The 24,268-nt window shown below is 35.1% G+C and overlaps 1 protein-coding gene across 6 annotated transcripts in view; it reads left to right on the top strand.

The window, feature by feature from the left end:
* The window catches only part of UGGT2 (UDP-glucose glycoprotein glucosyltransferase 2), a 107,094-nt gene extending 84,249 nt beyond the window's left edge, over positions 1-22,845 (top strand). For 3 of the 6 annotated variants that reach the window (XM_026064081.1, XM_026064084.1, XM_026064085.1), the window contains 9 exons: positions 2,532-2,616; positions 4,406-4,491; positions 10,345-10,429; positions 10,861-11,043; positions 12,250-12,410; positions 12,703-12,817; positions 17,443-17,559; positions 18,513-18,657; positions 20,688-22,845. In XM_026064081.1, the coding sequence (XP_025919866.1) occupies positions 2,532-2,616; positions 4,406-4,491; positions 10,345-10,429; positions 10,861-11,043; positions 12,250-12,410; positions 12,703-12,817; positions 17,443-17,559; positions 18,513-18,657; positions 20,688-20,710 (1,000 nt within the window). In that variant the 3' untranslated portion in view covers positions 20,711-22,845. Of the gene's footprint in view, positions 1-2,531; positions 2,617-4,405; positions 4,492-8,902; positions 9,002-10,344; positions 10,430-10,860; positions 11,044-12,249; positions 12,411-12,702; positions 12,818-14,530; positions 14,555-14,655; positions 14,786-17,442; positions 17,560-18,512; positions 18,658-20,687 lie in introns of those variants that run through there. The other 3 variants (XM_026064086.1, XM_026064082.1, XM_026064083.1) reach the window with 3 other exon arrangements.
* Positions 22,846-24,268: the final 1,423 nt, after the last annotated feature.

Here is a 24,268-nt window from a genome sequence, read left to right as displayed (position 1 = left end):
GTTGGTAGGAGAACTTAGGTAAGTATCACAAAATCAAGACTTAGCAGAAAATTGTTTATAATAAGAACATATAAGTTCTTACTAAATATTTCATTTTGAAAAAGAAAGGTGGATRTATTGTTATGCAGACTGTGTAACTGAAAGTTGTATTTTTTGTAATTTAGGCAAGGTGGGGGTTGTTGTTTTTTTATTATTATTATTATTGTTATTTTAAAGGGTCTTCATTTATTGAACTTAAATGTTCTTTTCTCCATGAAGAAAATTAAAATGCATTTATATTAAAAGTATCTATGTGTTTTGAAACAGAGCAAAGTTTTGACCTAACTAGTCTGCTAGACATGTTTAGTTCTATACAACAATTATACAACAATGAAGTCAATATGCAAGATGTTTTGCAGAGACTTAAAAAGGAAGCTGTGCCTACCTTCAGTGAGTTTACAAACAAAGTAGTTATGCTAACAGCATCCAAGAGTGCTTTAGGTACCTCACTCATGGACAAAACACAGCATTCCTTACTGGACTTGTTAAGGGAGTTTGTAAATCATGATCCCAGTTCTTGCAAACACCAGCTGACATTCAGAACCTTACTCCCATAATCACTCATGTGAAATGTGTATCTGTACATGAATAAAATTACAACATCCAGAATATCATTCACACAGAGACAAAGAAAAGAAGAAGAGGTCCTGTATAAGATTCAGCACACTGATTTAAGATTAGAGGACAGTATGTTGGACTCAATTTTCTTTCAGAAAGATACTTACCTAAAAGCAAGAAATATCTTAGTTTGTAAGTACCCATTGAGAATATAGTTGGTTTCACTAGAAATAAAGAGACAGACTTGGTCAAGAAAAGCTGTTACCGTAGTGTGATAGTGGGAAGTATACAAAGATGTGACTGGAGAAACAGACAAATTGGATCTTGAGACCAGGATTAACTATCCAGGGTAACTAATGGTAACTATCATTATCTTCATTACATTGTTCATATTAGGCTGGAAATTCATCACTCCGAGTGAAAACATCACACAGAGTGAAAACAGTTGGAGTTGAGTAAAGATGGAGTTGACAATGAGGGATCCAGTGAAGAGATTTAGGGAGGCAAAGTTAAATTAAATCATTAAATTATTAAACTATTAAATGATTAAATTATTAAATTTATGGCCAAACCAAATATTTTTAGAGAATATTGTAAAGACTTTGGAAGATTATATTCATCCTTAGAACTGCAGCACTAGCTAGAGAGTTCAGAACATGAAGATTTTGAGATAACTTAGTGAACAATAGAAAAAAATTGTGGAAAAACTGACAAAAAATTGAAAACACTCTTTAAAATTTTGACTGTGCCAGCTGCTTGCCTTGCAAAAAGCAGTTTGTGGTTGGCTCTGATGTTACCATCTATAGAGCTTGTTATCACATAGTTTATTTAAAGTAGAGATCTGTGCCCTTTTGTTTTTAGTACTGTATATCCCTGTGATAAAAAGACAGTTCTTGGCCCAGTGTTCATATATGTGATATTGTAAAAGTGTGAAAATATAACTAAGAGATTGGAGAGGTCAAGATAATGCTGAGCAGATTCTTTTGTGCAGGAATCAGCCATCTCCATGAAACTTAGAGACTGTAGGCACATTTTATAAAAAATAGTTAAATAGAAAATGTGTGTAAATGTATAAAATCCTGTCATTTTTAGGTAAGTACCATGAAACAGATTGAAGCAAAATTTGAATAGTTCTCTTTTCTAGACAAAAATAAGTCAAGACTAAGGGGTAGCAGATTACTTTCTGAAATCAGTATTTCATCCATTTAGTCTTAGCAAGTAAAAGCTAATACTGCAAAAAGAAAGAAAACGACTGAAGGGAAAGTATAGGGGCTTCTGAGATACAAAAACTATGGGATTTGAGAAGTATGTTATTACACTACATCAGAGAGAGATGGCAACATTTTTCATACTTCTTTCTCAGTGGGCTGCAGTACAGTTTGGAGATGCCTGAATGGCTTTAAACTGGCATTCAGTAAGACAAATGTGCATATGCTGCATTGCTGCAGCCATGTCAGTAGGGATACAGTTACCAAAGTCAACCAGTTGAAAGCCAATCTTAATATTTCAACACTGTGGTGCAGCTTGCCCCAGACTTTAAAGCAGATTTATTTTAAAAGTAGATTTAGTGCAGTCATGCGGCAATTTCTAGGATATGTGTGGTTTTTGTATTTGAAAAATAATAGACAGTTTAATGTATTTTAGTATAATAAATACCTGCATAATATACAGCTTTAGATGTCTGGTTTTCTTGACTGGTTGATAAAATTTCCTGTAAAAATCCAAATTAAAAAGTGAGGGCTACAACTGTGGACAATGTCTAGTGATGAATAAAACTCAGAAAGGTTCTAAGGTTAAGATATAATTAGGTGCAAGTGAAGAAATTTTGTTTCAGTAAATATCAACAGTCCTAAACCTTATACTGTAATTAAGCACAAGTGATAATGCATGTGTTAATGAGGCAGTATGTTTGCATGGTGTTTTTCCCCTCACAGCCATGAAGGAACAGATTCTGTAGCTGACCTGGCAGATGTTATTGTGGTATTAAACAACTTCAGAAGCAAAATTATCAAAGTCCAAGTATGTAAAGAGATCCTTTCTGTCTGTTCTGTTTTTTTATATCAAACATGAATAATGCTCACATGTCTTAGGCTATATTTAATTGGAAGATGCATACTGGAATATAATCTTTAGATTTTGTATAATTAAATAGAGAAGGGATGTGTGAATTAATGTAGTTAATTTAATCCACTTGGGCTACACTACTTGCATGGAAAATCATTAAACAGTTGTTAAAAAATACATTCATGCGCATAACATGTATAGGATTCATCTCATCTAGCTTAAGCTATATGTGTATCTGTCTAAGGTATGATGTGTAGTCTGAACTAGTTGCCTTAAGGTCCCTCTGCGGTCAGTGTAAGGAGGAAGACAGTCCAGAGGACTTTTCATCCAATCTCAATTATGTATTTAAAATAAGGGGGATGAACCCCCGTCTAGAGCCACCCAGTTGTCTCCAATGACTAGGGAGTGGAGGTGGGGGTGTTAAATGAATATTTTAGTCTAGATGCTAAAGTTTTTGGAAGCTAAAATTAGGAGTGTTAAATTCTACTCTAAGTTACCAAATTTATGTAAGTGAAATTCCGTTATTTTCATTCTTCATGATACATCAAAAATAGATAACGAAACATAAATTATTTTAAGGAGAAAGAACCTCACAGTATTACATGTCTTCTACTTTTTTTGTGAAGATTTGTTTTGTGTAGGTGCGCTTGGCACATTACATCTTAATTTTAGACCTTGAGAGGGAGAGAAAGCAATGTAAACATAAATACAAAGAGGAAATAAGAAAGCCACATATTTTTCCTGAGTCTCTTCCCCACTCCTGTAACTGAAAATTTCCAGAACCATGAGAAAATTTGTAACTCTCTGTGAGGGGTGCAGAGCCTGCCTCTAAACCACAGAGAAAAGGTAAAAGGGTACCATTTGGGTCAAAATAGGAAAATTATTTTAAGTGAAAGGTCATGCATGTTAAGCTAATAACTAGAATATATACATTATATCATGTCTGATTTAAATTCAGTTGAACTATAGAATCACTTCAGTCATATCTAGGATATGGCTTCAGAAGCATTAGCTAAAAAGGCACATGATTTAGTGTGAGTAGAAATCTGTATGTGTTAGCTTGACAGTATAAACAAATGAAAATAATATGGGTATAACTGAATATATTCAAACACTTAATTTGACTATTTGAGTTTCAAAAATAATAATCTTTTAATCAAGGAGTATAGTCAGCCAACAAATTAATTTTGAGCCTTTATTAAGCATCTGTGTAAAACAGCAGAAATTGCATAAGTTATATGGGTTCAGTGACAGATTTGTCACTTTCTCCTTGTGAACAGGTTATGAGAATCACAATTTCCCTTCTTCCAAGTTCCTTGCATGATGCAACACCCTACTACCTTTCCTCTGTCAACTGATAGCGGATCACAAAATCATGAGTTAATCTTTCATCAAGGAGGAAAATGAGCCACAATTCAGCATAATTTTAGTTACTGTTTGCATAAATAAGTACAGAGGGCTTGAACATGCTGTTTTATTTCAGATAGGAATCCCCATTTAGTCTTTCATAATTGATTACTTTGCTTCTCTTTACAGTAAGTTCTGTACAAAATACTTTAAAAATATGAAGTAACATTTTTACAGTTTGTTTTAAGGCAGTTCTGTAATTATTTTACTGAAATAGGAATTGATAAGATATTAGTCCAGCTAACTAGTAAGTCCACCATAATTAGATATCACAATTGAAATAGTAATTATCAGCTAACTTTCCAAAGTATGTGTATTCATTTATTTTGATGACTAGGTACAGAAAAAATCTGATAAAATGAATGAAGATCTCCTTACTGATGGAGTAACAGAAGAAAAAGGAAATTGGGACTCAGTTACAAGGTAATGAATAATTTGCTTATACTTTAACCATTCCAGGAAGTGCTTATTATTATGCATAGCAAAAGTGTTCCTTAGTTGATAGTGATAAAAATATATAAAAAGGCTCAGTGTTACCCCAAGGGATTTATAATAGAAATAAATGTTGAAGAAAGACAAGCTATAATGTCTGGTATATCTCATTATTTATTTCTTTTTTGTYGCTCCCTTCCATTTCTAGTTCTTGTTCATTTTCTCTATCAACATTACTTTTATTTTGTTGTGGCAGGGAATCAATCTCGGTATGAAAATCTCAGCCAGTTATGTGGTACTCAGATATATCAAATTGAACATCTAAAAGCAGGCTATGATGCTGCTTGTCTGTTATTTGATATAATTCATGAAAGCTCAAGAAATGCTTTCATATTTGTCAGCCAAATACCTTTTACTTTAAAGTTTGCCTTCATTATAAAGTATTATAATAATAAACACATAAAGCATATTTAATACGTAATCATTTGGGGCTAATGACAATGCAATATTTAATGTGTGTTACACCATTGTAAACCTTTGTTTTTAGGTGCTCATAATGTTGCTCAGAATTCTGTTGTCTGTTCATGGTGTCTGGTTTGGGCTGATGTTTTTTTTAATTGGAATTCAAATTTTATTCTGAAAATACAAATTCTTATGAAATTGTTGAATCATTTTTTAGAATGAGGTTATGGCAAAAAAGGATGTTTCATCTTTGTTTAAAAAAAAAAAAAGTCTGACTTTTTTTAATAGACTAGTACATCCATGCTGTGTCAGAACATAGGAGTGTTATATCATTTTCTGAGACATGTTAGATGTCCTTTCAAGAGTATTTCAGTCAGATGACCTTTGATCAGTATGTTTGAGAAACAATGGCCTAGATGCTTTCCTAACATTCCTTCCTTGTAACTCTTCAGAGACATTTTGCACAAGAAATATCTTAAAAAGATAATGTTCTCTAGTTGAAAGTGGGAGTGCTCCAACTACTGGCTGAATTCCAAATGACTTGCTGAGTCATTTGTTCTCAATATTTCTTAACACTGAAGAAAAATGAGTTTGGGTCTTTAATCCAGAATGCTGATAACATAATAAATTCAGCTGCTGTTTTAATGTGACAACTGTAATGCATTTTCAGGATCTTCAAGACTGTCTTTTGGCTCTTAATTTGCAAGACCTTGTTTCCACAGACAACTATGAAATTTATGTTCTTATGTTCCAAATCACTTATGTTATGAAGATACTACCCCAATACTGTCCAGTTCATAGGAAATAGTCCTGTGTGCTGATTCCAACACAGCGTTTGTTTCTGCAGTATGCTGTGAAACACTAAGCTGTCATGGCTGTCTATCTGTTATGGCAAAGAACTGAAAATAATGTGTTCTGTAACTGCCAATTGAGTGACTTGATTCATTGACAACTATATTCAGTGGCAATTCAGTGACTTGACTATATAAACAACTTAATCCAAGTAGTCATGGACCTCTTTGCCTCAGAAGAAAAGAGAAGCTGCAATACTAGTCATGGGGCAGATGTATCGGATCAGCCTCAGATCTAAGTAGCTTTGATCATTCAAGGTCTACCACAGAAGTAAACTCTGATTCCTCCATTGTTCAGAAGAAAAGAACATCTTTGGACTGTAAGTCAGCTAGTACAAAAGGGATAATTTCAGGAAAAGGTATTTAAGGAGAGTAGCTTTTTTGTCATTCCTTCTTTTCTCATACCATGAAGACTTTCTGGCCACAAGGGATTGCTGCAAGGCTCAAAAAAGATTTTCTTCCATTTTCAGTAGCCTTGACCCTGGTTGTGGGTCACAAAGACATCTAAAAACGATAAAGAAAAGGCATAGCAGGTCTACTTTATCTAGTAAACAGTTGACTCCCATTGATCCTCAACACAAACATATTTGTTGCTAGATCCAGGACTAGCTTCTGTTTCAGCTTATCTTCTCTCCTGACCAGACCCATCTTGTGTCTTGCATAAGTACCTGGACATTTTGTCTGAGTCCCTGTTGCTGATTTGTTGTTTACCTCCGTTTAACCACAGATGATTTTACTATTACAATATTGACCAGATTCAGAAAGCCTCCCAGAATGTCATACTGCAACTCTCAAAAATTCTAACTGAAGCCACAGGTCAGGGAAATGCACCCACATTTCTGCATAAAGGTGGCCTCTCTCCCAAAATGATGTTGGTCAAAGGAACTTTTCCTCATCTTCAAGCTTCCCACTAATTGGCTGCAGTGAAAGAAGTAGAAGAAAAAAAAAGAAGTCATCAAAACCTTAGCTCCCTCCAAGTAGGTTACAAGGTCAGAGGTCTCATGATGTTTCAGGTCTAGCCTTATTTCACAGTGGGTTGTTTCATGAACATGTGTCCGGCTCAGCACTTGACTGGGCTGTTGAAGTTCCTCACCCAATAAGGGTCTGAGTTGATTTTTCCCATTCAAGGTTATAGCTCAGCATATCTATACGGAGCATGATTTGAGGTCTGTGGTTTGTCTGTCAGCTACTTCCTATCTAGGAACTTGTTAAATAAAGGCCCTTCCTCTCTGGTATCACAGAATGAAAAGTATATCCCGTTAGCACACTTCTCATTAGAGGAATGTTCATGTGTTCTTATGTGCAACATGTCGCAAATGCATACCACAGCACACAAGTCTGTTCGTAACTGAACTGACCCCCTGCAATTGACTGCTTTTCCCATGTCACCTTACTGGCATAATCAATATATTCAAGATCCCTGCATCAGAAACTGATTTTCTTTTTTCACATCTGTCTTTGTAATCACACGTGGTGACAGTAGCGTTATAAAGAATGGGACAGTGTTTCAGTCCTGCTATCACTAGGTGTAAGAAATGGGCCAAAAAAGGCAGAAAGAAAGAAGACAGGATGTTCAGGAATGTGAACTACAGCCTATTTTAGCCTGTGAGAACTCCATGTTGAGGAGATGTGTTCTCTGGAGATGTCACTCCGTACAGTCATTGCTGCTCCACTTATGTCCTTCTTTTGTGTTTGCCATAGTCCTCATCAGGTATGATTGTGCTGTCTCCTTTTGCTCTTCCTGAGTGAAAACTTGAGTTTCTCAAAACATTCGTTAGTGTCTTGACACCACTTACCACATTGCAGCCTTATGAGTCTCCAGCTTTGTATTATGAGTGATATGTATCCTTTAAATGCTTTGTAAATCTGAGACTTGTATTATGTGTTCCATGAAGCTTATGAGAGAGATTTATTTTTATACTTTTTAAAACATATCTAAACACATGAAAAAACATTTCCTGATAGTTGTAGTCTCAACTAAAAGGATCTGGAAAATTGAGGTCTCTGGCTGTGAAATGAATAGAAATGGCTCACTTAATCTAGGCTCGTCTTTGCCTCAAAAAAGGAGTACTGAAGGGAATCTCCAACAATATCAAACCATGCTGTAACCAATTTGGCTAAGGCAGCTTTTGCAGTTCAGAGATCTGTAAAACATCTCTCTGAGGGAAACTGCAGCTATCTTTCCCTTAGTTGTATGTGCTGGAAGGCACACGTGATTAAAGAACAAGTATTGGTAGACTCTGATATTTAAAAAGATTTCAGTCTTAGAGGCATAGAATATCTGAAGAAACAGAAAATCCCTTGATAACTTAACTTTGAAGATCTACAGTAACTATAGGGAGAGTAAATGGACAAATTCATGGAAGAATCCAGCAAGAATTATGAAAAAAACACTTCTTGCACAGGATATGCCTTTAACCACAGGCCACCGAATGTTGTGAGAGTATTCTCGGAAATACAACTATTGCTTGGCCTTGTCATCTGCTGTTGGCCACTATAGAGAACAAGGTACTGGTCACTAAATATGTGATTTTACCTGGCATGGCCATCTTTGTTATGTCCAGTCTGTATTTCAGAGTATGTTTTCACCCATCATCATTCAGATCAAATGCTACTTGAAACCCTGGTATAACTACATGGCCGTGCAGACATCCTCAGGAAAATGCTTTGGTTCTTGTGATAGGAAATACAAGTGGGTGAAGCTTGAAAAATAATGATTATTGATTTTAAAATAACTGGTTCCTCAAGATATTTTGGCTTTGTGTATTTCTGATTTCTACTTTGCTGAAATGCTGAGTTCTTGTCAATTTGGATTCTGTTTGATAGAAAAAATTGCAATTGTTCCATAATTTGTCCTGAATGACCGGGTACTGATGACATGCAAGGTGAGGTGTTGTTCCCAAAAGATTTTAGTATTATAGGCATGCGCAGTGGAAGAGGAATATAATTGTATTCAGTTACTGTAGGGTGTTTCTTTTGTATATTCTCTGACTTTTGATTCTTTACAAGCTGAACAGTAATGTCATAGTATATTGTTTCTACAGAATATATACTTTTATAATTTTTTTTTTTTGGGGGGGGGGGTTCAGTTTTTCAGAAGAAATGCCAGTAGAAGAGATGGAAAAGAAAAGTGATATTCTTAACATTTTTTCAGTTGCTTCAGGCCATTTATATGAACGGTTTTTAAGGTAAGAAAAGGTAAAAGGGAAACAAGAATTTCATAGAGATACTGTAGATGTTCATCCTAAAGTTAAGCAATTTAAAAAAGCTAACTTTTTTAACCAAGCATAAAGAATAAATTGTTAAAACGTAGAAAAGTTGTAAACAGTGAGGACCAAATTCAGCTTTCTTTGAAGACAAAGTGATACAATGTATAGATGTTCAAAAATATCATTCTTTTCTGGAGAAAAAAAAATATTCCTCATGCCTTTCATGATTGCATGGGCTAGTTGTGAGCATAGAGGATGAAGTTCAGCCTCTTTATGAAGATGTAACACCACTGACTTCTTTAGAGTTCTATCTGCTTATGTTTTGTCCAAACTGTGAATACTACTATATGCATATATATGACCTTACCTATAGCTCAGTGGGTTATTCAGTAGGCAATAATTACTTTGAAGGAACTCTTACGGTGAAGTACAATTGTATCTCTGTTACTTTTCTGATTTCTTTATTTACGTACAGGTGTCAGATTTAGTGATTTTCTTATCCTGAAATGGAATTTCACAACTCTTTCATGCATACTTATTTGGAAAGTAGTAATATGTATGTTTAATCATTATTTCTTAGTAGGTCTGACTGACTTTGAATATTCATCGTTCTTTTCCTTCAGGAGTCTTTGATAAGCAACCCACAACAACCTTCATAAGGGAAAAGACTTCTTTATTTTAATGGAGAAAAAAATTAATTTTAAAACATTCTCCATGCTTCTTTATTTCAAGGCTTATTATTCCTTGATTTTTAAGGCAGACTTAATCTGTTCATATGATTCATAAGGTGTTGCTTATCTGGTTACACCAGCAAATGCTACACTTCTGAAAAAATTGAACCCAACATAGTTATTTAACTTTTTCCACATACCCGGACTTTCTTAACATTTATCAAGGGTTTTCTCAGAAGTTTCTTAACTGGAACTATGTGTTCTCTTTCCCGCTGTTTTTCTTTTCAGCTACCTATTAATCTCAGCCAATATATTTCTAAAATAAATCATCTCAGTAGCCAAGTTAACATATGGTATTAATAGTTACTTTAATTCTGTCAGGCATCTGTCTTAGAAAAAAACTTGTTAGAGGATCCACTTTTAAAAGTGTTCCTTCTAATTTTGCTTAGTCGGTGTGGATCAAATAAATCTGACTCAAAGTGGTCTTGAACACATACTCTTTCTAAAGCATTTATTAAAACTAGACAGAAATTGCTGCTTGAACTGGGATAACACACATTATAATTAGAAAGTTTTAGCACCTTTTTAGGTATAGTTGAAATACAATGACATGTGTATTCATTTGTTTATTATAGACTTATGTTTTCACAGAATTATGATGCTTTCTGTTTTACGCCATACAAAAACACCAGTTAAATTTTGGTTTCTGAAAAACTATCTCTCCCCAACGTTCAAGGTACAAGAAATGTCTTCCTTTTATTAATTTTTCTTAATAATTCTCAATGGTTAAATAAAAATTATTACAGTTGAATAATTATGTAATTAAAATTAAATTTTCACAGTTGGAAATGATCTCTGAATGTATTAAATACTGAGAGCCACTTTTAAAACTCTCATGTGTAAGGTTCTTCTTTTCTGGAACCCAAAGCTGAGTGGTATATTATAATAATTTATTTTCTGACAAATTCTTATCAGCTTGAAAGAAATGCTTTTTTGTTTATGAAGCTAAGGGTACTGCTAGAACTAAAGAAATATTTTAAAAGAATGACTAATGTAATTAATAAGGTCAACAGAGCTGTAACTGTTTTGCAACATTTTCTCCTTTTCCTTTTAAGTGCTTGTGTGTCACATACACATGCAACTAATATTTTTTGGATCTTCTTCTAGGATGTTATTCCTCACATGGCTAAGAAATACGGATTCAAGTATGAGTTAGTACAGTATAAGTGGCCCCGCTGGCTTTATCAACAAACAGAAAAGCAAAGAATTATCTGGGGCTACAAAATTCTTTTTTTGGATGTTCTTTTCCCTTTGGCTGTGGATAAAATAATATTTGTGGATGCTGACCAGGTAAGAAAAAATAATATTGTATAAATGTATCAGTTGGTCCAGTCTTATTCCCTGTGGCAGCTTCATCCAAGTGTTGGTCTCATAAGACTATTGTAGTTGTATGAGCAGAACCAGTAGTGATACATAACATGGAACAAATTCATCTCACCTGTCTTCAGTCATCTAGAAGTTAAGAGTGCCAGCTCACCTAATTGCCCTAAACAGCCTCTAATGTCAGTGAAAAGACAAAGGCACCTGGAGAGGTATGTGCCACCTTAAATGTGCCTTTCATCTGAGGCTCTCTGGGTTGATTTTGAAAGGATCTCTCCATTGAATATGGAAAGGGTCTAAGGTGATTAGTTTACACTGGTTGTCCAACTAAAAGTTGGCTAAATTTTTTTAAGATGAATCCTGCCTGTTGTTCTTGAATCTGTAGCAGTGTTTCACTGATAAATGAGTATCTCGTAATAAACTCAAAACCAAAATGCTGTCTGAAACAGATGAGAGACTGAACAGTTAGTCACATGATTATTAAAAATCTCAGAACAAACATTATGTGTTTTGGTCCTTTTCCAATGCTTGTGGCTAAATTAAGTTTAGATTTAGCAATCCAAACTGCAACTTTGAGCCAATTCATCTGGATACAGTATTATTATTGGTCATTTGTCCTAACTGTTGTAAAGGATTTCTGTGTACTCTGAAGAAAAAATTCTTACCACTGATAAATTAGATTAGTGGGGTTTGAAGGAAGAATGATTGATTAATAAAGAACATTTGTAAAATGTCCTGAGAACCTGTTCTTAAAAGTACATTTCTACTAGAAGATTTTTAAAAGTGTTAAATCATTTTGCTGCCTTAATTTTTGAGTGCCCAAGTTTATGTAACAAGGAAGGGRATTTTTTTTAGAAGGGAGATGCTCAGTAGTTTCTGAAAATTATACTAATGCRTCAAGGAATTTAATATTGTGCAACCAAAAACACTGCTCTATAAATTAAAAATACTTTGTTTTACACAATTTGCTTATTAAATATGATCCACAGATGGCCACAGAGCAAACATTTATTTTTTTACTGAACAATAATTAGGTAGGTTGCATTCTAATGGAATAATGAGTGGTTTCTCAGATTTTTTAAAAATTAAAATTAAACTTCAGAAAGTTTGCTCCTGTCACATGCACACCTTACAAACATAAATTATAAAAGTAAATACAGGTTTTCTTTTTTTTAGATTGTGAGAAGTGACCTAAAAGAACTTAGAGATCTAGATCTAAATGGAGCTCCCTATGGATACACGCCTTTCTGTGACAGCCGTACAGAAATGGATGGGTACCGTTTCTGGAAATCAGGATATTGGGCATCACATCTTGGGAAAAGGAAATACCACATTAGGTAGGAAAACTTCTACATATTTTTTGCAGTTTGTGAAACTGTTTAAAATGTTGGTATTGATCACTGAGGCATACAAAAGAATTGCATTATAGTAGATCTCAAACAGAGGTGAATAAGGCATGAATTCAGATGATAGATTGACTTCACTTCTTCTATAGTAGCTTTACCTATTTTCTTAAAATCATATTCTTTTAACATGTGGACAGTATTGGTTTCTCATTATTTCTTTTATTGAAGTTATCACAAAAAAGTTGAAACTGCACAAATCTTAATTCATTTTTTATTTTTATAGTGCCTTATATGTTGTGGATCTTAAGAAGTTCAGAAAGATTGCAGCTGGAGACAGGCTTCGGGGCCAGTACCAGGCCCTTAGTCAAGATCCAAACAGTCTATCAAATCTAGATCAGGTATATATGGGTTCAATAAGCAATTTGTTTTTTAGTTTTCTTATCTTTCTCAAGATACATTGGTTTATTTTGTATCCCAAAATCTATATTAAATAATTCTCAAACTAGTTGCCATTTACTGCTTTTTTAGTATGTTTTCAGGTAGGCATATGAGTACTGTTAGAAAACAGAATACTAAATAATTATTACTGTAAATGATCCTTTTATACGAAGAGCACTGAGGAAAAAATAGCATGGGGACAAATGTACCCAAACTGTATTGCACTGCTGTCCTTTATTTGCAGTTGTTCTTTGTACCTTTGTGCTTTTTTAATGATAACCTTCTATTCTGATAATGATAATTCTTATTTGGCAAGCTCTTTTCTCTATTTCTTTTTTTTTCTTTAACATAAATTTAATTTACATAAGCTAACTGCTAATGGCACTACAGTGGTTGCTGTATCTCACAGAATCACAGAATGGTTGAGGTTGGAAGGGACCTCTGGAGATCATCTAGTCCAACCCCCCTGCTCAAGCAGGGTCACCAAGAGCACATTGCACAGGATCGCGTCCAGGTGGCTTTTGAATATCTCCAGAGAAGGAGACTCCACAACCTCTCTGGGAAATTTGCTCCAGTGCTCTGTCACCCTCACAGTGGAGAAGTTTTTTCTCATGTTCAGATGGAATTGTCTGTGTTTCAGTTTGTGCCCATTGCCTCGCGTCCTGTCACTGGGCACCACTGAAAACAGTCTGGCCCCATCTTCTTGACACCCTCCCTTCAGATATTTATATACATTAATAAGATCCCCTCCCGAGCCTTCTCTTCTCCAGGCTGAAGAGTCCCAGCTCTCTCAGCCTTTCCTCATAAGAGAGATGCTCCAGTCCCTTCATCTTCTTTGTAACCCTTCGCTGGACTTGCTCCAGTAGTGTCACATCCCTCTTGTACTGGGGAGCCCAGAACTGGACAAGCTCTTCAGATGCGGCCTCACCAGGGTTGAGTAGAGGGGGAGAATCACTTCCCTCGACCTGCTGGCAACACTCTTCCTGATGCACCCCAGGAGACCATTGGCCTTCTTGGCCACAAGGGCACGTTGCTGCCTCATGCTTAACTTGGTGTCCACCAGCACTCCCAGGTCCTTCTCCACAGAGCTGCTTTCCAGCAGGTCAACCCCCARCCTGYACTGGTGCATGGGGTTATTCCTCCCCAGGTGCAGGACCCTGCACTTGCCTTTGTTGAACTTCATGAGGTTCCTCTCCGCCCACCTCTCCAGCCTGTCCAGGTCTCTCTGAATGGCAGCACAGCCCTCTGGYGTATCRGCCACTCCTCCCAGTTTTGTATCGTCAGCAAACTTGCTGAGGGTGCACTCTGTGCCTTCATCCAGGTCATTGATGAATAAATTGAGCAAGACTGGACCCAGTACTGACCCCTGGGGGACACCGCTAGCTACAGGCCTCCAGCTAGACTCTGCACTGCTGATCACAACCCTTCGTGCTCTGCCTTTCAGCCAGTTTTCAGTCCACCTCACTGTCCACTCATCTATCCCACACTTCCTGAGCTTGCCTATGACCATATGGGAAACAAAAGCCTTACCAAAGTCAAGGCAGACAACATCCCCTCATCCACCCAGACAGCAATTCCATCATAGAAGGCTCTCAGGTTGATTAAGCATAATTTCCCCTTGGTGAAGCTGTGCTGACTACTCCTGATCACCTTCTTCTCCTTCACATGCTTAGAGGTGGCCTCCAGGATGAGCTGTTCCATCACTTTTCCAGAGATGGAGGTGAGACTGACTGGCCTGTAGTTGCCTGGGTCCTCCTTGCCCTTTTTGAAGCCTGGAGTGACATTTGCTTTCTTCCAGTCCTCAGGCACCTCTCCCGATCAACATGTCCTTTCAAAGACGACTGAGAGTGGCCTTGCAATGATGTCTGCCAGCTCCCTCAGCACTTGTGGGTGCATCCCATCATGGCCCATGGACTTATGGATGTCAGGTTTGCTTAAATGATCTCTAACCTGATCCTCCTCCACCAAGGGAAAGTCTTCCTTTCTCCAGACTTTATCCTTGGTCTGTAGGGTCTGGGATTCCTGAAGGTCAGTCTTAGCAGTAAAGACTGAAGCAAAGAAGGAATTCAGTATCTCGGCCTTTCTGTATCTTTTGTCACCAGGGTCCCTGCCCCATTCAGCAGTGGGCCCACATTTTCCCTAGTCTCCCTTTTGTTGCTGATGTATTTGAAGAAGCCCTTCTTGTTGTCCTTGACGTCCCTTGCCAGATTAAGATGAAAAGACTGATATAACAGCAGCAGTCAGGTCTTACCTGAAAAACTTTTCTGGACAATAGAATAAATTATCATCCCTGTATCTCACACTTAAAGAGTCCTGATGTGATGAGTTGTATTTTTTCATACATTGTCTTATCCGTATGCGCAATGTGTTTTCAGAAGGACCCCTAAGATTCAGAAACTGGACATAAGGGTTCCAGGATAATGCTGCTTCTCAGAAATAGTCATTAGTTTTGCCTAAAATTCTCAAAATATTAAAAAAAACTGTGTGTTTCAATTTTAAGCTTCTTATATTTTCAATTACAGCATAACTGTTGATAGTATATTCTCTCTTGTAAGTCTGTTAGATCAAATCCAAGCCACCTAAGTATCAGCTACCCATCTCTCAACACATCGATACTGAGAATAGACATTAAGGTAGCTAAATCTTGGCAGAATGGAACTGGAATTAGTATGGAAAGGGAAATACTTCAAAGAAGCAATGCATACATGGTAATCTGCGTTCTGATTGTATTGACACCTTCTGGCTTCACTGCTCCTGGTTACACCAAATACAGCATCAGTTCCTAAAAATACRACGACAATACTATACATTTTACAAGAGTCCTGGGGGTCTTTTATCTACTGATAGGGATGCTTGATGATACTTTTTTGTCTTTTGATTTTATTTATTTATTTTTAAGTAATTTGTAATCCTGTTTGCACAGTTTGTGCTGTACAAACTGCCCTTCTCAGGGGAGAAACAATCTTCCCTCACCTCTTTCCTGATCTGCCAGCAGGATGGCATCTTAGCCAGATTTTGTACCCCTTTAAAATGATACAGGTTATCTGACTAAGTGTGAAAACTCTCATATTATAAATCATATTGAAGAACAACCTTTAAATGTTGCTTGTGAAACAAATGAAGTTCTTCATTTCAGRTGCTTACATATTTTGAATGAAAAAGAATTCTGGCACTTACAGCAAAAACAATCATCTGGTTTTACCCTTGTTCATTATTTTTCTGATTCATTAATATTTCCTCTTTGATCTTCCAGATGTATTTTAGTGTTTTTGACATGAAGTCACTTTCTTTTGAAAGGAGAAACAACTTTAGTCTAGAAATATTAAAATTTTCTAAACATATTTGCTTCTATTTTCTTTAAATCCTAGAGTTAATAGCTGATTGGCTTTCTAAATGAAATCACAATTCCTGAGTTAGTACAGTAACTCTAAGTTTTAAATTTACAAATTGTTATATGGAATAGGAAGTAGAAAATAGCTACAGAGAACAACAGAAAAAGTCTCTTCTGTCTTGAAATTGGGATGATGATAAACCATTTATTTTATCTGTGTAAAATTCATAGAAGGTTTTCAAAAAGAAAACATTTAAGTTAATGTTGATGTCTTGATTCTCAGTTTATTGCTATTTGATTTAATTTTTCTGTACTCATGTCAAAATAGGTTCAGTAATTCTATGTCTGTATTTAAATTAAATTGCATGCTATTTGTAATGCAACTATGTACACTGTCTTATTCTGTCATTTTTAAAAATGTGAACTGGCAAAATAAGACATAACTAGTATGTCTTTGGTGCTGACATTTATTTTTTAAATATAATGTACGGATTGTGCATGTAAAGAAGCTTATGAATGAATGTACCAATTACACCTATATTATTTTTAGTGGTGGCCAGAGTGCATGCAGTGTTTGCTTGCCTGTGACTGTGTTTATTTTTAAATGCTATTCCCTACATCTAGCATGTATGAATATGTTCAATGTTTTCATAAACATCTCATATATTGAGAGTGCCTCACTATACAATAAAGGTGAAAAACAAGAAAATTTAAGTTAGGTAAGGAAGTTAGCCAGAATAGTGGTTTAGTGGCTTTTCCTTTTCAGATTTGTATTTCTGGAAACGGTTTTCCTAAAAGAAGACTTAAATTTAGAGCAGTGGCATAATCTTGGATTATATGCTTTTGAACTGTTTTTGCAGATTTCAGGAATAGAAAGATGGCTAGGTTTATGCTTTAATAATTTCACACAGTTTAATTCTGCTGAGTAGTACTTATATTAAGACATGCAGTATCTGAACCATAAGTATTAGACAGTACTGTTACTTATGTCTGTCCTTCCTTAGCTTGACATAAGTATGAGAAAAAATTACTTTACTTGAGAAATAAGAGGCGGAATTGGCCACAAAAAGTTAGTATTATCAGTTTTGAATCGACTTGAAAAAGATCTAGTTGAGCATGTAGAAGGAAACTTTGTAGAAATGATAATAGATATCCTGTGGAGTCTCTTTTAAGTAATTGTACTGCAGTTCAGCTCTTGATAATCAGTTACCTCAAAATCCAGTGCTAATTTATGATTTTACAAAATTTGTACAGGATCTTCCCAATAATATGATTCATCAAGTAGCTATTAAGTCTCTCCCTCAGGAATGGCTTTGGTGTGAAACCTGGTGTGATGACAAATCCAAAAAAAAGGCTAAGACAATAGACTTGGTGAGTTGATTTTAAGTTAAATGATTTTCATAGATTAAAAAATTGGCTACAATTACTGTGGCTTTTGAGATTTACATATGTGATTTCATGGAGTCAGCCTCACTGGAACACAAGTTCCATTTGGATAAATCCATGAATATAATGTACATACTTAAAATACTACTTCTCCTTTCCTCTGAGACCTCTCCCTCTTGCTGTGTATGACCAAATTTGCATATGTTGAAGCTGAAAACTGTACCCCAAAATTAAATGTTGCTGGCTGTACTGTACCTCAAATCAGGGTTTTTCACTTCTGTATATGTATTTTCCCTTGTTTTTTTCTGTATTGAGCCTCGTTAGTAGAACCAGTTCACAGTTTATTGTGAATGTTGTGTGCTGCTATTGCACCCTCTAGAAAGCAGGTTCCTCCAGAACCTAGTGTTTTAGAGGACCATTATTTGGTCTTTTTTTTCTGTCAGTCTTATCTCTATAAACTGGAGATAAAGCATAGTTTAAAAAGCATAATGTTGAGGAGACTATACACATTTGGAAAGAAGAAAACATTTCTTCTTTGGGTGTTGAAACAGAGAGGAAATGTTCTTCTCTGTCATTATTTCCCCCTGCCCCCTAATTTTTTTGACAGTCCCCACTCAGTGCAATGTGATACTTTAGAGCCAGAATTCTGAAGAAAAATAACCATTTAGAATCTGCTACAAAGATTAAGTATATGAATTATATAGTTTTCTTTGTGTCTTTACAATTTTTAAAGTAATTTTTTTTTGTCCCATTCATGGGTACTCTTCTAGAAAGTGGAAGATTAAAATTAACTACTAGACCATCTTTCAGTCCTCTTTATGATGTTCTGCTGTTTATCTTCACTGAGGCTGAGGAGGAGATCACTTACAGTTCCTTGGAAAGGTGATGTTGTCACATTTGTTTTATTTACACATAATTAATATATTTTAAATTTTCAGTGCAACAATCCCCAAACCAAAGAACCCAAATTACAGGCTGCTGCCAGGATAGTTCCTGAATGGATTGAGTATGACTCTGAGATACGAGAGTTAATAACAAAAATTGAAGAGGAGAATAAAAATCGAACATCATTCTTTCAGAAAGGTAATTTGCATGCATATTCATCTATTAACTCTTTAAAATAAATACTAATATGATTGAAATGAAGATTGTAGTCAATAGATACATTATTGTATTCATGTAATTTTCCCTCTCTTAGCGAAATTTTTTAAGAGTTGTATGATGCTTTTCTACATGGGAATTACACTAAGAGTATAAAATCTTTTGTTTCATGTCAAAATCTAAGAGAACAAAGTTTTTTTTGTGTTGTATTCTTAGACCACGAACACAACCAACTGGTCCATGTGATTTGATCCACAAATATTAAATAAAGCACATTAGCTTTGCATTCTGTGAGGCGTAACCTAATGTTTTTTAACTCAACATAGTCTGCTAAGCAGCGGGTTACAGAGTCTCTATTGGAATATAATAATTTCATTAGTTCACAATAACTCTTTCAAAAATTTGAGTCCTCAGAGTCATCTGTATTAATTCAGTAGTAGAGGTATCCCATATATTCTTTCTGCTTGAAATTTGCTTGAAAGCCACTTGTTTAATTCTCTAGTATGAAATTTTGTAGTTTGCTACTCCTGTTCAAATTTCTTAGTCCTATTGACCCAGTGCATATTCAATTTATAAAATGTGAGAAATTTTAAAATAAAAGACAAAAGCTGTGGTGAAGAGTATCTTTATAAGGCTCCGTCACTCCAAAATTAAGAATGGCCAAATATTGAAGCATTAAGATAAATGTGATAGTTGATATGTGCTGGTTTGGTGAGTACTGTTTGTCTCAGCTTCCCTTCCTCCTACGTGAGCAGAATTGTCCCCTTCACTTTATCATAGTTTCACAGTCACAGTCTCCCCGCTCGGACAGTTATGCGCCTCTCCTTTCAGATGTTACTCATTCTCTCCAGAAATTTCCATGTCACTGTCCTCTTGTCCCGTAGCTTTTCTGTCTTCAGACCGCAGTTTTCAGGTTTCCTCGCCTGTATCAGCCTCCAGTCCTGTTTTCTTTCCTGTCGCCCCACGTCCCAGTGTGCTCCACTCAGAGGCACCAAAACCCGGGTGCGTTTTGGCAGTTTTCCTCTCTGCGTCACCCAGGCCAGAGGGGGGGAACTGAGAGCACAGACACTGGGGGCATTTCTAGACTGGAGTCACTGGGAAACGGTGGGAAGTCCTGAGAAGGCTGCTGAGCTTCTCTGAACTGCAGTTTTCTAATATGTTATAACATGGCCAAGTTTGGGCGATTTGTCACAGGGATAGAAATAGGCATCTTGGTGCCAGTTCAGATCTCCGCTGGAACACATGGGAATGCTGCTGCTTCTTAAATTAGAAATCAACAGAATGTTTTCATGGACAAACTAGTATATTTTTTTCCTAACTGCTGGTGTCAGAAGAAGCTGAAGTTCTCAGAAATAAATCTAATGTGGCAGATACCTGCCATGAAAACAACTTTTAATAAGGACTGGCAAAGTTACTAAGAATTGAAAACGCAATCTGGATATGCCTACAGGATGTGGCAGGCAATTTTCATAATAACATACCACAGTGCTATGCCTAGTAGCATATACTGTTCCTTTAAAAAAAAAAAAAAAAAGTGAAATGACAGTATAAATGGGGTTTTAGATTACAAATAGGTTTTTTTTGGTTTTGGGGTTTTTTTTACTTTTTTAGGAAAATAGTTGTAAACTGGGTTAGTTAAACGGCACAAGAAGAAAAACACAAAAAACCTCAGGACTTCTGATAAGGTGTGACTGCTTGGAGTAATATGTGGTCTGCAAAAGCCTCTTATTTGTTTAAAAAAGATGTTCTCAACTGTCCAGGTTGAAGAAAAACTTAGCAGATAAATATTGAAAAGACTCTAAAGTCAAAAAACAAAGTCACTTTTCATGTTAAAGAATTTTTAGTAGTTTCCTTCTTTGTGAAAGCTTATGGCCAGTTTTTAGCGAGGCTTTAAAATGAATTTTGTGTTTAGGAGTAAATAAAAAGTAAAGGGCTTTCTCTGTGTTTTACAAAACTGGTCATTAAGTCTCTTATATAATTGTTTTATATATAATTTTTTTTTTTGGTTGCAGGTCTTAAGCACGATGAACTTTAGCATCACCTGTAAACAGCAATGGTGACAGCTCAGTAGTCTTCTGTGAAAGACTGAATGGAAGTTCTGAATGTTACATTGGCACCATTTTTAACATTCTTCAATGTTAAGTCAGATATTTTATAACTTATAATGTTATTTAAAGTTTTAAATGAAAGAAAAAGAATAGAAGAGACAAATCCCCAGGTACTTGATATTTTTAACCAGTATAGAATAGCTTTCCTAATTTTTTGGTTTTTATTTTCCTTCTCTAAAAGACAGTTTGCCCAAAGGATTTCAGAATATAAAGAATGATGTATTCAACTCTTCAAAGTTATATTGTGCCAGCTTTTTTGGGAGGTGTGGGGAGGAGGAGGATTAAATAGATACATGAACACTGTTTTATGCCTATTACATGCATTAAGCTAGTGTATTTAAATATAAAGAATTTTGATTATATGTCTATAATTTGGTCCCTGGAGAAATGCTGTGGTCACAAGACAAATTCTTAGTGCAGCAAAGTTATCATGTAAGAAGTAGCTTGTTAGTGGAATTTAAACCACACAAATCTCACTAAATCAACTTTGAAGCTTGCTAAAGCAAGGATTTTTAATTTATTATGCAGCTTGCTGCACCCTTATCAATTTAAAGGAATAATCTCTGATTCTTAGGCTGTTTTTGGTCAATTAAATAGTACGTTGTAGGATTGCATTATCTTTTTTGTTTAAGATGATTTTCCAACCAGTGTGCGTATCAGGAAGTCAGTACCTGCAAGCTGTTTCCGCTCAGTTTTAATCATCATCATTCTGTTTAAAATTTGAAATAAAATAATAAAATTCTTGATTTATTTCTGACTATTGATGTTGTCTACTGTAATTTTATAAATATATACTCACATAACTATTGATCTAATGGGCCACTGACATTTTAATCCTCAAAAACTTGCAGTCAGAAAGTTCCTCCAGTATGCATATTTGGAAACAGGTAATTTATTAAATTGAAATTTTGAAAAATTGAAAGAGTCTTAAATACTGTGTTGCTTAGGTTTCCTGGTTTTAAAATAGACCGGATATTACCACAAATTCTTTTAAGAACAACTTAATGCAGTCTTTCAATCTGAATGCACATAATTATAGAAGATAACGTAATTTGCACTAAGTGGGTGAAATCTCCATCACCCACTCAGTGATCATCAACCCATCTCCATCAGTTTCATAATATTTGCATACCAGCAAATAAGTGAATAAATAGTAAGAAAAATGAAGCATATTTTTATGCACTGTCATTGTTCTCAGGTGGGGGGCATTTAAAATTGCATACTGTAAGAGCACATCTTTAGAATCAGGCTTTACTGAAAGTTTTCAAGTCTTAGTAATATGAGATATGCAGATCCTTACAGGATTTTATACTTATCTTTGTATTACGTTTATGCATTTTAGTAGTCTTAAATATTTGAATAATACAGTTTTAACATGTCACATATGGATTTTGAAAGCTCTTTTTGGTAGGCATTTTCTTTGTAAGAAGCACCCAATGACATATTTTTTCCTGTGTAACCCAATAGTCATAGTCAGATAATACTAACTTCAGTCCTCTTAAGCTCTCCCATTTCACTACAATATTTGTCTTGTTACACTTCTTCTATAACATAAAGTTAAGAATATCAAGCAGTGAGTGAAACACTAAACATATGTTTTAAGTTGGTATGTTTTATAACATACAGATGGGCATATAATAGACTGAGCAAATATGTGCACAGTTACTATAAATTTAATGTGTAGCAAGATAACAGCAGATACTCCATATACAAAGAGTAAAAAAAAAAACCATTAGTCAACTGCTTGCTGTTTGTGGTTTTTTGGGTTTTTTTTAAACTTACATACTGGCATTTAATTTACAGCAGTGTTTCACACTGATCTGTCTTGGAATTTCAAACTTAAAGCATACATTAGAAAACTTTTTTTAACACAGATGTTAAAGGTTCTGTATCTTTAAGAAACCTTAGTTCTCTTTCTTTAATTATGATTATCTGTGTGGGAAACTTCTGTTACGAAGTATAAAAGGTGGATAATTTATGCAGTGATTTCTTGTTCATTTTATCTGTAACATTCTGTTCTTTTTAAAATTGGATTACTTCTACATGCTTTAAAAAGAACTATCATCTCCTTAAAAAACAATTTCCTTTAGATTATTTAAATGATTAGAATATAATTTATGAAAAATGTAATTTTCTGAAGATAGATACTTTGAAGATTTAAAAGGTTTCATGCCATTTTCTACAGTGTAGTATATGTTTGTAAAAATGTTTTATGGCTTTTCTTTTTTCTGAATAATAATCATATTTTCAAGGAAAGTTCTTTTTTTGAAATAATGTATTGGTTTATAAAGCAAAGAGGTCCAGCAAATATATTAACTACTTTTCAAAGATCTGTTTAAAGCAGCACTTTGAATAATTAGCATATCATTATATTTTTAATAATAAAAGAATGGATTGTATATGTTGTACAAAATATTAAAGATGTCACTGGAGAAAAAAACTATTTTTTGTTCTCGTATTTTATAGTATACAATAAATATTAAATGCTTGGTTAATATACCAATGGAAAAAATTGCAGCAATTCCTCAAATGTCTTTAACTGCTGAAGAAGTTGTTTATGCTGGGAAGCAACAGCAATATTCAAAACTAAGAATCTACTGTAGGGTAAGACCGTAGAGATACAGAGAAAGCTTATTTCTAGTTTCAAATTTGTATGCTCTACCATATGAAAGGGAAGAAAGCACATCCTGTATAATAGGAATATTACTGAAAACTGGTTCAAGTCAATAAAGCAGCATAGTAATTCTGTGTGATGGTGGACTGTACAAATTAAGAGATTATATAATTTGTACTAATATTACTATTTCAGTGTCTTTTCTAGAGCATGTTCTTAATGTCAACAAGTAAGCCCTATTAAAAAAGAAAAGGAAGAAACCAGACAGTAGTGCAGTATTGTTGAAAAGATGGAGCTTCTGAATTGAAAGTATTTCTCAATCTTTTAACCTTGTTTTAAATCAAACTCCTGCCTTCAGACCAAGAATTTAGCTTTCCAAGCTCAATAGATGATTTCTTCTTTCCTAGTTATGCTTTGTCATTATTATTTAATATTTTGAAATCTAGATTTAAGCATACACAGGAAAATTTGAGAGGAAGTACTGAAATGTTGTTGATGGGATAACAGTTAATATCTAATTTTATTACATTGGATCAAATGCTTAATCAGTTTAATCCAGCATTATGTCTCTTAAAGAGATTAACACTGAGCACTGAAATTGCATAGTGCCATATACAGGTTAACCTGCTTCCCACTGCGATCTTTACTAACAACACTTAAAGTGTTAAGAGATGGGTAGGGGATTGCGATCTAGACTGCATTGGTTTCTCTAGTAGCTGTTTGTCAGCATTTACATTTAGACTGACATGTTAACTAATTTGTTTTCATGAAGACCATACTCCTCGCCACAGCATGTTGCAGTCGGTTTCTGCTTCCACCACGCTCGAGGTGGCGGATGGGGTGAGTACTAGCTGTAGCCTCCGTAAGCAGC

Source organism: Apteryx rowi, unplaced genomic scaffold, assembly GCF_003343035.1.
Source record: "Apteryx rowi isolate R43461 unplaced genomic scaffold, aptRow1 scaffold_209, whole genome shotgun sequence".
Lineage (NCBI taxonomy): Eukaryota > Metazoa > Chordata > Aves > Apterygiformes > Apterygidae > Apteryx > Apteryx rowi.
Note: the sequence above shows the minus strand (reverse complement) of the source record. Positions and strands in the feature narration are given on the sequence as shown.